Here is a 17,113-nt window from a genome sequence, read left to right as displayed (position 1 = left end):
CAAACATGGAAATATATCCAACAGGTCAGCATTTTCTGGAGAGAACTGGGGAGAAATAAATTAACAATGGGGCCTTAAACTTACTGGAAGTTTTCAGAGTTGTCACACTTATGCAGAAAGTATTTTTTTTTTAAGTTTTATTTTAACCGGCTACATGCAGGTGGAGTTGGAAATTTGGAATTGGAATGGAGTATAAAAATAGGGAAGTCTTGTTATATACAAGGCACTAGTTAGACCACACCTTAAATATGGTGAACAATTTTGGTCCCCTTATCTAAGGAAAGATATACTGGCATTGGAGGCAGTCCAGAGAAGGTTCAATAGGTTGATCCCGGGTATGGAGGGATTTTCTTATGAGGTGAGGTTGAGTAGGTTGGGCCTGCACTCATTGGAGTTTAGAAGAATGAGAAGCGACCTTATTGAAACATATAAAATTCCTAGGGAGCTTGACAGGGTAGATGCTGAGAGGTTGTTTCCCATTGTAGGAGAGTCTAGGACCAGAGGGCATAATCTCAGAGTAAGGGGTCACCTATTTAAGACAGAGATGAGGAATTTCTTCCCTCAGAGGGGAGTTAATCTGTGGAATTCTTTACAGCAGAGGGCTGTAGAAGCTGGGTCATTAAGTATCAAGGCTGAGGTAGACAGATTTTAAATCAGTAAGGGAATCAAGGGTTATGGGGAAAAGGCAGGAAAGTGGAGTTGAGGATTACCAGATCAGCAATGATCTCATTGGATGGTGGAGCAGACTCGATGGGCTGAATGGCCTACTTCTGCTTCTACGTCTTGAGGCCTTATTTACAGTAACCTCCTGGTATCTTTACTTACCAAACTTCAGTTAAACGTTGAATCTCCTGTTGTGTTTATTTAGGTAATTAGATTTTATGACTTCAAGGAGATAAGGCAATTTAAGCGCCATAGTAGATTGTGAGTTATGTTGTATGATAGTGTAAATTAATTTTATCATCCAAGCTAATGTAAACATCATAGATCCACACATAAACATTTATATGTGATGTTTGATATATAGTTTTGACGTGTGTGTGTATATAGATATGGCTTTCAGTGCCACTTCTGGAGTCTGCTAAGGATTTTCCCCCTCCTCTTCGCCTATACTTCCCCACAATCCCATCAGCTTTATGTACCGAGTCAGCTGATGATGCCTGGCTCTAACTGTCAACCTCACAACCGACTCCCAAATGGACTCTGTCTCTCGATCAACCACAACTTCATAACATCAGTAAGACAATGGTCATGAATTTTGGCCCCTTGCCATCACCACCTCAATCCCACTGTCTCTGACCGTTCACTCACGCAACACCTTGGTGTCCTGTTCAATCCTGAGCTGAGCTTTCAATTCTGTGTCCTGTCCTTCGCCAAGAAAATATTGACAGATTGCATTTATATATCACCCTTAACAGTGTAAAGCAGCCCGAGGCACTTCACAAGAGCATTATCGAACAAAACTTTGCTCCAAACTATATATTAGGACAGATGACCAAAAGCTTGGTCAAAGAGGTAGGAATTAAGGAGCGTCTTAAAGGGGTGAGAAAGATAGAGCGTGCAGGTTTAGGGAGGGAATTCCAGAGCATAGGGCCTAGGCAAATGAAGGGTGCTCCACTAATAATTGAGCGATTGTACTTGGGGATACATAAGTGATCTTGGAGGGTTGTGGGGAAAATGTTGTTCGAGGTAGTTGTGACTTGATGGCCAGATTTTGTGGTAGTGATGACAGCAGAAATATCAGTGCTCGCTGTCATTACTTCTCTGAATCTGACAGCAACATCTGGAGTCTGCACGTGCATGGTTAATCGTGGAAATCCAGAGATTGCTATCAGTGATCCTAAGCTTTTGCACAGCGTGCATTGTTAAGCTCCGCTCAGAATTCAGTCAATTAGAAATTATTGAACTGATGAGAACTTCTTGTCCTCTAAGTATTGACGTAAAGGCTCTTGAAAATTACACCTTGTTGAATGAGGTGTAACTGGGTTTTTAACAGATTGCTAAGTTTATAATTACTATTAGTCGATTGGTAGTACAGAACTTGAACATTGCTGAAAAAAGAGACGTGCTTTCAGAGTTTTTCATCTTGCGGTCATTAGGACAGATGTAAGAGCGCCAAATATCAAAGGGAGCAACAGTTTATACTGCAGGAGTAAAGGGTGCTGATTGGTTGGCAAGTCAACTCTGATTAGTCGAGGTGTTTTTATAATTACTGCTAAACAGTTTCAATGACCCTGAAAGTGTAACTTTTAAAATTTGTCTGTCATTACAGTAAGAAATTCTACATGTTAATTTTTTAAAGTTTTTGATATTTGAGCTTCTACCTTAACTCCATGTATATGTTCCAATCATTTATTTCGCTGGCAGTAAAATGTAAAATTATAAGTGAAGGGCTTCTGTGGTTTTTACTTCCTGGTTCACTGTGAGGGTAGTTGTATGTGGTTGGTTGCTTAACTGCTTGCAGGGCACCTGGAGATCCCTTGACTTAGCATCAGATTCAAACTGACATCAGGAAAGGTATGGCACTGAGTTCGCAAGAACTTGGTGGGCAGCTATCTTTGAGGTCAATGGCAAGCACTGTTGGTTTGCCACTGACTGTAACAACCAGCCTGATGTCAGTCTGGTCAAAGGCAGCCTGAAAGAATGAGGTTGAGAGTAAGAGACTACTCTTTTCCACATGAGCAACATTGTCCACCCCCACAAAAGCACCAACCATACTTTCCAAACTTCTTCATTCCAATGCAGCTCACTGTCTTGCACCCTTGTCAATGCTTGGTCAAAATCATGGAACTCCCTATCTAATAGTACTGTGGTAGTGCCTTCTGCACAGTAGAATTAAGCTGGGTAGCAGTTTGGTTGTCCTTTTTCTGCACTGCTTCCCATGCCTGGATATCGTTGTTACAGTTTTGTGGCCATATTGGACACTTTACTACAGATGTGATTGTACTAATGCCTTGCACAGATTTATTTGTCAACTCTTGGGATTTCTGCTGTGTTGCTGACTACATGCCAAGATCCTGCTAGTTTTCCTTATTGCACACTATTATTATCTTCATTAAGTTCTCCACCCTTTCCTTCCATCATTGTCCTGTGTTTCATAGCCTAGGACCACCTTGTTTATGTTCCCTCCAATTATTTTCCTTCCAACTTATCAGCCCACCTTTTAAACCTATCCACCTTCCATTTGTTTTATTAATTCGAGGGATGGGAGTGTGGCTGGCAAATCCAGTGTTTATTGCTCATCCCAAATTGCTCTTGAGAAGGTGGTGGTGAGCTGCCTTCTTCAATAGCTACAGTCCATCTGGTGTAGGGGAACCCACATTCCTATTAGGGAGGGAGTTCCAGGATTTTGACCCAGCCACAGTGAAGGAACAGCGATTATAGTTCCAAGTCAGAATGGCAAGTGGCTTAGAGGGGAACTTGCAGGTGGTAGTGTTCCCATGCGTCTGATGCCCTTGTCTTTCTGTATGATAGAGGTTGGGAATTTGGAAGCATCTGTCGAAGGAGCCTTGGTGATTTGCTGTGTTTCATCTAGCGTATGGCACACACTGCTACCACTGTGCCCCAGTGGTGGAGGGAGTGAATATTTAAAGTAATGGATGGGGTGCCGATCAAGCGAACTGCTTTGTCCTGGTTAGTGTTGAGCTTCCAAGAGGATTGTTGGACCTGCACTTATCCAGGCAAGTGGAGAGTGTTCTTGCTCTCACAATGCTCTGTTTTATTTTAAATTCTTATCCTTGTGTTTAGATGCTCCATGACCTCACCCCTCAATATTTCTGTAACTCCTTCCATCCTGCAACCTTCCAAGACCCCAGTGCTCCTCCAGTTGTGGTCCTTTGTGTATCCCTGATTTTCATTGCTCCACCATTGGCAGCTGTGCCTTCAGCTGCTGAGGCCCTAAACTCTGGAATTCCCTCTTTACTTTTGTCTCCTCCTGTAAGTCATTGATGAAAACCTATCCCTTTGACCAAGCCCTTGGTCATCTGTCATTCTACCTCTTTATGTGACTCTGACAAATTTTGTGACGCCATTCCTGTGAAGTACCTTGGAAATTTTGCTGCATTAAAGGCACTACTGCAATGACAGTGGTTATTTTTACGTCCTTGGTTATTATTATATCCCTGGTCTGTAATTTGTTGTTGGTCTCTATGACATGTTCAAAGATTGGAAGATAGTTAATCCAAAATCAATCATTGAGCATTACTCTTATTTCTAATGTTTCTCCAAAGACAGTGGCATGGAGCTGGTGAGGTGACAATTCTACTGAACTGCCAAATTATCCCGTCTCTAAATTAAATATGATGTAAAGGCTATTGCAGCAGCCTGTTTCCATTTGTGTTGAAATTATTTGAAGGCAGACAGTTCTCTGCAGTGTCATCACCAGTGGGAGGTTAGATTCAGGCAGATGTAGTGGCCTCTTTGTTTACAGGTGTTGGATACTCGGGGAATATGTTGCCAGTAAAGTTTAAACATGATCCTGGTTCTCCTGGTCAGGAAGAGTGATCTTTGCAAATTTCAAACCAACCAGCAAGAGGCGCCTGTTGTCTGAGAAAACAGCTCTTCAGTCACACTGCCTATACCCTTTCCCACCAAGCAGCGTACTGAGTGCTTGTACAAATTCATTGGAGCCGTCTTTTCAAATCATTTGCATAAGTTCTTTTGAAAGCATGGAGGCGCTATTCACTCCCATGAACGTTACCCTCGAACACATTATCTCATAACTAATGTGCTCTTTCACAAGTATTTTTAAAAAGTGCACTTTTTTAAGAATGCCAGATGCATTTTATTTCAACTGTGATGATGTACAGATTCACTCGAAAGGTCATGAGAAGTTAAAGGTTTAAGCCTGTGCAATGGGAACTGAGGCTGAAGAATGTGAAGTGCTTGCACTTTTTGTGGTGACCATTTTGAAATGTTTAATGTTCTTTCAGATATTTTATGAATAAAGTATATTTTTCCAAAAAAAAGCTTTGCAAAGGGCTCTTCATGGCGTACACTGAAACTAGCACCGGGATGGATGTTCAGCATCAACATTTGACATGGACAAACGGATCTTTTCTGTTGCTTCTGCACTAAGTTTATTCCCCTATGGGTTCTTTGGATGGTGCAGTAAGGAAATGTGTCACAACACATAATGTGGCATTTGCAGTAATTAAATCTAGTTCTCTGCCATAGATCGTAAGGCCTGAACTACACAAAACAAGGTCAATTCACCAGCAGAGATGCCATTTTGTTGCCTAGGGCAGTGGGAGCTGCTGGTGGCCCTGTTTGTGGGATAGTGGGAACTGCTGGTTGGTGACCAGTCCTTGGGGTAGTAAAAGTACTGGTAGCCCAGGATGTGAAGCATTAAAATGCAGGCAGCCAAGGTTATGGGGAACTACCAATTTCAAAGTTAAATTGTTATGAACTTTTGATTTCTCTTATTGTGTGTCTTTTTCTAAAAATGTGTGGCTTTTCTTCTTCTGTTTGACCCGAGTTGTATCCTGTCCACTGGCCATCTTCCCCTGAGGCTTTTGCCGGTCCTTCTTTCCAACCAGGTGCTTTCTAAAGGCACTGAGCAACTCCTGGTGATGACTCTCAGTCAGGTGATAGCTGACCTCCCACATATTGAGGGGTAACATGTAGCCAATTGTGCTGCTCTGTTTTTCTGGATACTTTAGAATTAAGGAGCATCCTAAAGGAGGAGGGAGAGAGACAAAGGAGTGGAGAGGCTTGGGAAAGGAATACCAGAGCTTGGGGCTGAGACAATTGAAGGCATGATTGGCAACCTCTGCTCAAAAATTAGTGAATATCAGATGCAACTGTACTGGACTCGGCTGTGACACCCCCCACCCTTAAAGCCTTTTAAAGGCTTTTTGTGTGTGTCCAGGCACATGTATTTAAAAAGCCTTTTGGACGATGTAGGGGAGGGTGTTTGGATGCTGGGGAGCCCACAGTTTAGCACTTCTGGAATCAGATGTAACGGTATGACAGTTGAATAAAGGCAACTACGGAGGCGTGAGGGAGGAGCTGGCCAGAATTGACTGGGAGATGAGCCTAGCAGGAAAGACAGTGGAACAGCAATAGCAGGAGTTTCTGGGAGTAATTTGGGAGACACAGCAAAAATTAATCCCTAGGAAGAACAAGCATACTAAAGGGAGGACGAGGCAACCATGGCTGACAAGGGAAGTCAGGGACAGCATAAAAGCTAAAGAGAAAGCATACAATGCGGCGAAGAGTAGTGGGAAGCCAGGGGATTGGGAAACCTACAAAGACCAACAGAGGACAACTAAAAAAGAAATAAGGAGGGAGAAGATTAAATATGAGGGTAAACTAGACAGTAATATAAAAGAAGATTGCAAGAGTTTTTTTCGATAAAAAAGGGTAAGAGAGAGGCAAAAGTAGACATTGGGCTGCTGGAAAATGACTCTGGAGAAGTAGTAGTGGGGAACAAAGAAATGGCGGAGGAACTGAATAGGTACTTTGCGTCACTCTTAACGGTGGAAGACACGAGTAACATCCCCAAAGTTCAAGAGAGTCGGGGGGCAGAGGTGAGTATGGTGGCCATTACCAAGGAGAAGGTGCGAGGAAAACTGAAAGGTCTGAAGGTGGATAAATCACCTGGACCAGATGGATTACACCCCAGAGTTCTGAAGGAGATAGCTGAAGAGATAGTGGAGGCGTTAGTGGTGATCTTTCAGGAATCACTGGAGTTAGGGAGGGTCCCAGAGGACTAGAAGATCGCTAATGTAACTCCCTGTTTAAGAAGGGAGTGAGGCAAAAGACGGGAAATTACAGGCCGATTAGCCTGACCTCGGTCGTTGGTAAGATTTTATAGTTCATTATTAAGGATAAGATTTCAGAATACTTGGAAGTGCATAGTAAAATAGGGCAAAGTCAGCATGGTTTCATCAAGGGGAGGTCATGCCTGACAAATCTGTTAGAATTCTTTGAGGAGGTAACAAGCAGGTTTGACAAAGGAGAGCCAATGGATGTTACCTACTTGGACGTCCAGAAGGCCTTTGACAAGGTGCCGCACAGGAGGCTGCTCAGTAAGATAAGAGCCCATGGTGTTAGAGGCAATGAACTAGCATGGATAGAAGATTGGCTGTCTGGCAGGAGGCAGAGAGTGGGGATAAGGGGGTCCTTCTCAGGATGGTGGCCGGTGACTAGTGGAGTTCCGCAAGGGTCAGTGTTGGGACCACAACTTTTCACTCTAAATATTAATGATCTAGATGAAGAAACTGAGGGCATCCTGGCTAAGTTTGCAGATGATACAAAGATAGGTGGAGGGACAGGTAGTATCGAGGAGGTGGGGAGGCTGCAGGAGGATTTGGACAGGTTAGGAGAATGGGTAAAGAAGTGGCAACTGGAATATAACGTGGGGAAGTGTGAGGTCATGCACTTTGGTAGGAAGAAGAGAGGCATAGACTATTTTCTAAATGGGGAGAGAATTCAGAAATCTGGAGTGTAAAGGGACTTGGGAGTCCTAGTCCAGGATTCTCTTAAGGTTAACTTGCAGGTTGAGTCGGTCATTAGGAAGGCAAATGCAATGTTGGCATTTATTTCAAGAGGACTAGAATATAAAAGCAGGGATGTGCTGCTGAGGCTTTATAAGGTTTGGGTTAGACCACATTTAGAATATTGTGAGCAATTTTGGGCCCCGAATCTCAGGAAGGATGTGCTGGCCCTGGAGAGGGTTCAGAGGAGGTTCACTTGAATGATCCCAGGAATGAAAGGCTTAACTTATGAGGAACGTTTGAGGACTCAATGGAGTCTATGCTCAATGGAGTTTAGAAGGATGTGGGGGAATCTGACTGAAACTTACAGAATACTGAAAGGCCTGGATAGAGTGGACGTGAGGAAGATGCTTCCATTAGTAGGAGAGACCAGGACCCGAGGGCACAGCCTCGGAGTAAAGGGAATACCTTTTAGAACAGAAATGAGGAGAAACTTCTTTAACCAGAGAGTGGTGAATCTATGGAATTCATTGCCACAGAAGGCTGTGGAGGCCAGGTCATTGAGTGTATTTAAGACCGAGATAGATAGGTGGTTCTTGATTCTGTTGGTTGAAGGTCAGTGAAAGAAGAGGGGAGCATAGGCAAAAAAGTTTTGTTAGGTCTTGTGAATTGTTGAGAGGAGGAGTTCACTAAGGCTCCTTCAACAGCACCGTCCAAACCCATCTAGAACGACAAGGGCAGCAGATAGATGGGAAAACCACCACTTGGAAGTTCCCCTCCAAGTCATTTGCCATCTTGACTTGGAAATATATCGCTGTTCCCTCACTGACGGTGGGTCAAAATCCTGAATTCCCTCCCTAACAGCACAGTGGGTGTACCTACACCACATGCACTGCAGCAGTTCAAGAAGACAGCTCACCACCACCTTCTCGAGGGCTGTTAGGGATGGGCAATAAATGCTGGCCCAGCCGGTGAAGCCCACGTCCCGTGAATGAATTTAAAAAAAGGTTATGTACAAGCCATTGCTTACTTCATCTGGTATTGAAAAGAAATTAATGGAAATATAATGCTTACTTTTTCTGACCATGCGATTGATACAAACTGACTGAACTTAATATCTGTTTAGAAAAAAAAACACAAAAAAAGCTATGTTTTGCAATAGGAATTTCCCAACCTAGGGGTGTCCCAAAATGATTTACAGCCAGTGATGAACTTTTGAAGTGTTTGCATTGTTATAATGTAGGAATCCTGGCAGCCAGTTTATGTACAGCAAGCTCTCATGAATCGCAGCGTGATGATGACCAGATTATGTGTAATAGTGATGTTACCTTAGGCATAAATATTAGCCAGGGCACAGGGAGAATTGCCCTGCTGTTGCTTGAGACAGTGACATAGGATCTTTTGCGTTCACCCGAGAAGGCAAATGTGGCTTCAGTTTAACATCTATAACTGAAAGACGGGCACCTCCAGCAGTGCAGTAATCCCTCAGTATTGTGCTGGGAGTGTCAATCTGGATTAAGTGCTCAAGTGTCTGGTGTGCGAATAGAACCTATGTTCTTCTGACTCTGAGGTGATTGAGCTGCCCGTTGATCCACAACTGATACCTTAGCATTTATTATGCAGAATAAGCTTGTCTTGTGACTTAGTTGTTGACGGAGGAAAGATTGGTAATGATTCAGTCGGTGTATGTTTGTTTTCCTGTTTCAGATATTTGAGTGGTGGTATTTTCGGAAGTACGGCACGTCTTTCATTGAGCAGGTCTCCGTGAGCCACTTGCGGCCGCTGCTTGGCGCAGTGGATAACAACTCTCCTTCGGTTCATTTTACCGCCAGCAATGGAGAGGCTGAATCGAACAGGCAAAATGTGTCAGGTAATCACTTCCATTTGTACTCTTGACCATTTTTGTTTAATAAAATCGACTTAAGTTTCAAGGAGCGTGTACTACACATTACCGTCCGATTTAAATGCCAAACGATTTCTGCTTTCTCCATTTCGGATTCCTAAAGGGTCGTCTTCTGTTGTCCACTACAATGAGTAAAACTTAGCATTCGTGAACTTTGAATGATATGTAACTGCATATTACAAATTACTGGAGATGAAATAATGTAAACTTCTGGCACTCCGCCCTGCCTGGCCCTTCACCTATTCACTGTCAGCTGGTATCCCTGGTGATTTGAACCCTTCACCTGTATCGGGCCAAATGGCCTACTCCTGCTCCTTGCCGTATCAGCTTTCTCAACTTCCCTCATAAGATGAATTCTCTTGTACACACTTGTTCAAATTAGGAGGTGAAGTGGGCTGGAAAGGTGAAATTACATGTTTCTCTGCTGCATATCCTATGTAAATATAACAGTGTTGGCTGCAATGTGTACTGTTTAGAAGTTGCACTGCAGCAACCTGCCAAGGCTTCTTTAGAAGTTCTTTGCAAATCCACAGCCACCTCTGCCTAGGAGGACAAGGACAGCGGGTGCCGGTGGGGGTGAGGTGAGGTTAGTGTTTTGAATGTAGAATTTTCTGCTGCAAACCATTATTGAAACAGAGTTCACAGAAATTCTTTCAAAAGTTGTTTGAAATGGATACTAAATTGTACGACGAGCAAGCAGGAGAAAGGGATTTGCTAAAGTTGTTTGTTGAGAAGCACAGCAATGCAGACTTGATGGGCTGAATGTTATTTTTCTCTTTTGTAGGACAGAAAACTATTTGTTAAGCCTCTGCATGGAAGTGCAGAGAAACAGGCAAACAGGTTTCCATCTCTTGGTTGATGCTGTTGCTTTTAACTTCTCCCCACCCCACCCCCCAGTTCAAATCAAATAATTCTATAAATTGTATAAAATCACACCTGTATGTTGGGAATCCTTTCAGTCACATACTCTGTACTGTGAATTTTGCCTTAGAAATAACGTTAAGTTTCTGTTATGTAAACTGTTTATTACTGTGAATAAGACCTGCATAAGGAGCTAACTTGCACTTGATTTGGTACAGATTGTAGGTCCAGAACATTAGTAGCAGAGAAGACATGTTGTGCCTAAAACACTTGCTGGTGTCACATTACCTTTCAGTCTTTGGCATCAATGCATGAAACGACCTTCGCAAGCGTTAGTTTAAATACTCAATTGAGATTTGTTGAACAAGGACACCCAACAATCAAAGTATCAAACCTCCTGAAGATATGATTGAAAAGAACTAATGGATCTGCTGCCATAAAGTAGACTAGTTGGAGAATGGCACCTTGATTGAATGGCCAGGCTATAGATTTTAAGCTCTTCAGTCTGCCTGTGCTCAGTTATGACCTTCTGTACATTTCCCCCACTCATTTGTTAAGCCTCTCCATGGAATTGCAGAGAGGCAGTCAGGCAAATCTGCTCCCAGCTCTTGGTCAATGCTATTGCTTCTAACTTCCTGCCCCTGTTCAAAATAAAGTGAGAAATTGGTCTCAACTGATAGAGTTGAGATCAGAAGCTCAGCCCGTGGCTGCTGTCATCTTCAAGGCAATGGCTGCATTTTTTTTTTGTAAGAGTTGCTGGAGCAAAAATCCTTAGGATTTTCCACCCACTGCCCACACCCAATTAAGAGCTGAGGTTGTATTGTTGGTCCAAAATCCATTCACCTAGCTATGAAGGAGAGTCATATGGACTCAGAAAGTTAACTTTGTTTCTCTCTCCAAAGATACTGCCAGATCTGTTTGAGTTTTTCCAGCATTTTCTGTTTGTATTTTAGATTTCCAGCATCCACAGTAATTTGCTTTTATATTCATTCACCCATTATTTGAATCACCTCTAGCATACATACTTTATGATTTGTGATGCGCAGTTGACTAACCAAAATAGGGTGAACCCTGCATGTGTCTCTTTAGCATGCTAAAAGTTCGTTATGTATTCGTTGTCATTTTTTGCCATGCTCCTGTGAATGTTTTGCTATGTTAAAGGTGCTTTGTAAATTAAAATTGTTGTAGTTAAGGCACATCTGACCACTAGACATTGGCTGTGATTGACCAAATTCTATTCACATTGGACCTCAAAGCCAGCAGAAAAAGGAGGCTTTCATCTAATCATCTGAGCTGGATTTTAACCCAAATTCAAAAGGTGAAAGGTCAATGACTAACCCAATGCTCTGACCAGTCATTTCTGACAAATTTTTAAGAGCTGCAATGACTTGTATCTTAGACCAATTTTTCATCCAGCATTTTACCTTCCCTAATTTAACATCTTTAAATTTGTATTGACAGAATGTAAGGTGTGGCGAAACCCGCTGAATCTCTTCAGGGGAGCGGAGTACAGCAGGTATGCCTGTGTTGGTGATTGTGTGGTGATTAAGGCAGAGTTTATTAAGGCTGTATGGGAGTGGAGGGGTAGGAGGATGGATTGTTGTGGGAAGGTAGGGAAAAAGACAAGGCATCGATCTCTATAGCCTCAAGCTGATCAAACCTTCAGGGGAGATGACGGCATAGTGGTAATATCACTGAATTAGTAATCCAGGGACTCAGGCTATTGTGGAGGGGCATGATTGACTCTTAACTGGCCGAGCAAACCACTCAGTTCAAGGTCAGTTAAGGACAACAAATCCTGGCCTAGCCAGCGATGCCCGCATCCCATGAAAGAATAGTTGCACTACTACTTGAGGGAAGCGTTTGTGCATGAGGAGGGAGTTTCTGTAGTTTAGTAATTCAACAGTAAAGGTGACATAAATGTAAATTCCCACAGAGCATCAAGCCTGATGCAAATACTACAAGGGTATATGGGTGGGATTTAATGTAGGCAATGGGGGTCTGGCTGGAGTTCTTTCTGGGAAGGCCAGTCACATTAAACGCCACTCAGGCACTTACCTGGACAGCCGTGCACCTTCCCCTAAATCAAGGACCCAGGGGGTGGAAGTCCCACCCCCTGCCGAGTCTGGCTGGCAGTTCTTCATTGCTTGACAATGCCACTGCGGAAGCGATGGCAGCTGAGTTCCAGGCTATTGCTGAGGGACCTGGGTCACAGGTGGATGATGGAGGGGGTTCGTCAGGTGAGGGGCAGGAAGGCAGGCCATGAGCCTTCCCACCAGGGACTTAATTGAGACTGAGGAGAGAAGGTGATGGGGTCCCAACCTGCCACCCTCCCAAATGATTAAATGCTCCTTTGCTATTAAACTTGCCACAGGAGAGGGTATTAAATTCTGCCCTCTCGATAAAGACTTGAAGGTGAGCCTTCTACTGTTGGTCCAAATTCCATACGTTGCACTGTAAAGAGCTTTGACCAGATCAACTGGCAGCCTACACATCTGCAAAACCAGTCAAACCATGAATTAAAAATTGCTCAATGCTTCTGTAACTAATCCCAAAACATGAAAGATGTCATCTGCACTAGGAGTGTTTGATAGGACAGTGTAGAGGGAGCTTTACCCTGTAACTAACTGGTGCTATGCCTGCCCTGGGAGTGTTCGATGGGGCAGATGATGCTTTACTCCATATTTAACCCATGCTGTTCCTGCCCTGGGACTTTTTGGTAGGGACTGGGTAAATCAGGCTTGTCCAACCCACAAAGCTCCTCCATGTGGCCCCTGGAATGATTGTTGAAAATACCGGTAAGACAGCTTAGTGTGTTTGAAGACTTCTTCAGGGGTCTGCTCCTCCAAACGCAGCCTGTTTCTCTCCTGCATTTGCTGCTGATAGCCTATCAGCATCAAACATGGGAGAGAAGCAGCGTATAACTTATACTGGTAACTGCGAGTATTTGAAGATAGAGAGAGACAGACTTTGGAGCTCATGTTCACTGTGCTCTCCTCTGGTTGCTGCTCCGCCACCTGCCCCCCCCTCAAACTTTCCTTCAGCCTCCGGTGGTCTGGCCCAGCTGCTTTCCCCCGGTCCCCCACTCCCCGTACCCCAGCTCTCAGCCCTCCCCTCAGCGGGCACCCATGTTCGGGCGCCACTATGGCTCAGGTCTTGCTTCAGTTCTCATCGCACCAACCCATACCCCCAAGCCTATTTCATGAGTGATTGAGGGTGGGAGGGTGGGGGGTAACCGTACTACTTTGACAACTCTCTTACATAAATATGGATCACGCATCAATACTTGGATGTACAGAAAACATTAATTATTATGTAGACCTGTAGCTCACTGAAAAGAGTCACTCCAATTTTCTGTTACTAACAGCTTGGTAAAATTTGGGGTGTGCCCACAGAAAGCAGGACAGTTTTTTTGTGCACTTGTATTGTTTCTTCTGAACAAAAGGAGTATTCTAACATCACTGGGCTTCACTCAGATTCATAAGTGACAACCAGGGCATAACTTTTCTGACTATAGCTCACTCAGTGTCAGAGGTTGTTTAATAATTCTGCGTTTTGCTTTTTCTGAAGGTACACATGGGTCACAGGGAGAGAGCCCCTGACATATTACGACATGAACCTGTCAGCACAGGATCATCAAACGTTTTTCACATGCGACACTGATCATTCCAGACCCGCAGATGCTGGTGAGTCCACAGGTTGAGTGGTAGGGAAACCTGTTGGGAATTTTGGATGCATTTATACTGCCATGGTGAAACATTTTTTCTATGTGGTTTAACAAAGCGTATTTTTTTAAAGAAAGAAACAATTAGCTGGGGCGTGTCTTTGAAGAGGCAATTATACCAGAATTTTGAGCTTGGGTATTTTAAAGTCTCTGAAAGCTTAATGGATGCAAGACTAGCTCTGCACACCTGTGCAGGCATGCTTGTCGCATGAGAACTTGATTGAGAGTCAGATTCTATGACTGCTGATCTCAGATAGCTACAGTATAAAAGTACTCTTAGGGTATTACAATGAACAGGCACTTTTATGGAGGTAACCGAGGCTTTCAGGTATGTAATTACCAGACTTGGTTCCTGTTGGATTAACTTGTTATTGCATTCTTTTGTTAACGTCCCCATTGCAATTACACTCAGTTCACTGAAGCCTTATGACTGAGTGTGTTTAAGTTTTACTGAAACTGCCAGATGAAAATTTGAAGGGTTTGGCCCAGTTCTTTATTACTTAAGTATTGTTTTTCATCCCATGTTCTAACCAGGAGCATGGTGTTAGTTATCACTATTTGGGAGATAATGTGTCAAACCAGATCACTTGTTCACCCTGAGGGAAATATGTGGGCTTTATGCTGCTCTTTTTCCAGTTTAACTTGAAGTTTAGTTCATCCACTTTACGAGGTGGAGTGAAATTTACACCCCTTTTTTGACTGTTTATTTGACATTCATATCATTTACATCTTTAGCTTTTAATCCCTGTTTTCTGCACAGTACACTTCAGCCTGTCTGTCTTCTGGAATTGTGTTCACTGAGTCTTTTTCCATTATACAGTGAAGACGCCACTTTATTAAATAGTAGATTAGACCATCAACTGACCTGTCAGCTGAGAAAATTGTCATTTCACCTTGTACAACATAAACCGTGCAAGAAGTTATTTAGGTCCTGATGTCTGTTGCATTAGTGACTGTGTGCTGCATGAGGCCTCCGTGACCCCTGGGTCAGGGAGTTGAGAATGAACCAAGATTTATTACTGCTTCTGATCACTTTCCAGTGATTCCTGCTTGTAAACTCGAATGTGTGAACTGTAGCGGAGAGGGCAGAGTTGAGTTTGGCAGTGATGCCTTCCTTGTACAAGAGCCTGCTGATGCTCATTGCCTGTGTGCTCACGTGAAGAAGGCATCCCTGGCCTCACGAAACAACGCACCATTTGCAGTGAGTTAATTCAGGGGCGATGGGAAGAAGACTAGAAAGAAACAAAATTTGTGTTTTCTTGAAAATAGCTATTCCGCTAGAGGTGATCTAGATATCACATGGGCTATATTTGTGACTGGAGTACACCTGCACTTCAATTTGTAGTTATTTGTCTGAATTTTCTCTTCTTGTTTTCATACTGTTTGTGTTCATGGTAGACTTATTTTTTTATCATCTCTCATTTCACATCTGTATGCGGGACCTGAGGGGACACTCAGCCTTGCCATGTTGGAAAACAGAAAATACAGGAAATACTCAAAGTTGGGCAGCATCTGTAAAGAAAGGAGAATGTCTTGGGATATTACCCTTCACCACAACTGGATTTGTCATGGGGGTCTCATAATTGCCCATTTGAAATCAAACCTTGCTATGTGGAAGTTATTAAATTAACCTGAGTTCTCAGGCCCAGTGTGTTTTTATTATATGAAGGTGTATTGCAGTTTAAGCCCTTTGTCCTACCCAGTAGAGCAGCTAAAATGACTAGTGTGCACTAATTCTATTACATTGCATGTGATTTCAGGTATTATATGTATTTTGTTTATTATTTGTTTACGGGGTGCGGGCATCATTGGCTAAGCTGGCATTTATTGCCCATCCCTAATTGCCCTTGAGAATGTGGTGGTGAGCTGCCTTGTTAAACCGCTGCAGTCCTTGTGGCGTAGGTACACCCACAGTGCTATTAGAGAGGGAGTTCGAGGATTTTGACCCAGTGATAGTGAAAGAAAGGCGATATATTTCCAAGTCAGGATGGTGAGTGGCTTGGAGAGATACTTCCAGGTGGTGGTGTTCCCATGTCTCTGCTGCCCTTGTCCTTCTAGATTGGAGTGGTTGTAGGTTTGGGAGGTGCTGCCTAAGGAGCCTTGGTAGTCTCTGCAGTACATCTTGTGGATGGTACATACTGCTGCCGCAGTTCGTCAATGATGGAGGGCGTGAATGTTTATGGATGTGTCAATCAATTGCTTTGTTCTGGATGTTGTCAAGCTTCTTGAGTGTTGTTGTAGCTTCACTCATATCCAGGCAAGTGGAAAGAGTGTTCCATCACACTCCTGACTTGTGCCCTGTAGATGGTGGACAGGCTTTGGGGAATCAAAAGGTGAGTTACTCACTGCAGGATTCCTAGCTGCTGACCTGCTCTTGTAACCGGTCTTTATATGGCTAGTCCAGTTTCTGGTCAATGGTAACCCCCAGAATGTTGATAGTGGTGGATTCAGCAATGGTAATTCCATTGAAGATCAAGTGGCGATGGTTAGTTTCTCTCTTGTTGAAGATGGTCATTGCCTGGCACTTGTGTGGCATGAATGTTACTTGCCACTTCTTGGGCCAAGCCTGGGTATTGTCCAGGTCTTGCTGCAGTTGGGCATGGACTGCTTCAGTATCTGAGGAGTTGTGAATAGTGCTGAACATTGTGCAATCATCAGCAAACATCTCCATTTCTGACCCTATGCTGGAAGGAAGGTCATTGATGAAACAGCTGAAGACGGTTGGGCCAAAGACATTACCCTGAGGAACTCCTGCAGTGATGTCCTGGAACTGAGATGATTGACCTCTAACAGCCACAACCATCTTCCTTTCTGCTAGGTATGACTCCAACCAGTGGAGAGTTTACCCCTGATTCCCATTGACTCCAGCTTTGCTAGGGCTCCTTGATTCCACACTTGGTCAAATGCTGCCTTGATGTTAAAGGCAGTCACTCGCCTCATCTCTGGATTTCAGCTCTTTTGTCCACGTTTGGACCAAGGCTGTAATGAGGTCAGAAGCTCACTGATCCCGGTGGAACTCAAACTGAGCATCAGTGAGCGGATTATTGCTAAGCAAGTGCTGTTTGATAGCACTGTTGATGACCCCTACCACCTCTTTACTGATGATCGAGACTAGAATGAAGGGGCGGTAATTGGCTAGGTTGGGTTTGTCCTGCTTTTTGTGTACTGGAAGTACTTGGTCAATTT

General features: G+C 43.5%; 1 protein-coding gene across 5 annotated transcripts in view; it reads left to right on the top strand.

The window, feature by feature from the left end:
- The window catches only part of LOC121282152 (suppressor of tumorigenicity 7 protein homolog), a 152,863-nt gene that overhangs the window by 59,549 nt on the left and 76,201 nt on the right, over positions 1–17,113 (top strand). For all 5 annotated transcript variants that reach the window (XR_005944003.1, XM_041195673.1, XM_041195671.1 and 2 more), the window contains exons 3-5: positions 9,147–9,309; positions 11,665–11,719; positions 13,774–13,889. Coding sequence is in view for 4 of the 5 variants with exons in the window: in XM_041195673.1 (XP_041051607.1) it covers positions 9,147–9,309; positions 11,665–11,719; positions 13,774–13,889 (334 nt within the window). In the remaining variant the exon portion in view is untranslated. The remainder of the gene's footprint in view (positions 1–9,146; positions 9,310–11,664; positions 11,720–13,773; positions 13,890–17,113) is intronic.

This window comes from Carcharodon carcharias, chromosome 9, assembly GCF_017639515.1.
Source record: "Carcharodon carcharias isolate sCarCar2 chromosome 9, sCarCar2.pri, whole genome shotgun sequence".
Taxonomy (NCBI): domain Eukaryota; kingdom Metazoa; phylum Chordata; class Chondrichthyes; order Lamniformes; family Lamnidae; genus Carcharodon; species Carcharodon carcharias.
Note: the sequence above shows the minus strand (reverse complement) of the source record. Positions and strands in the feature narration are given on the sequence as shown.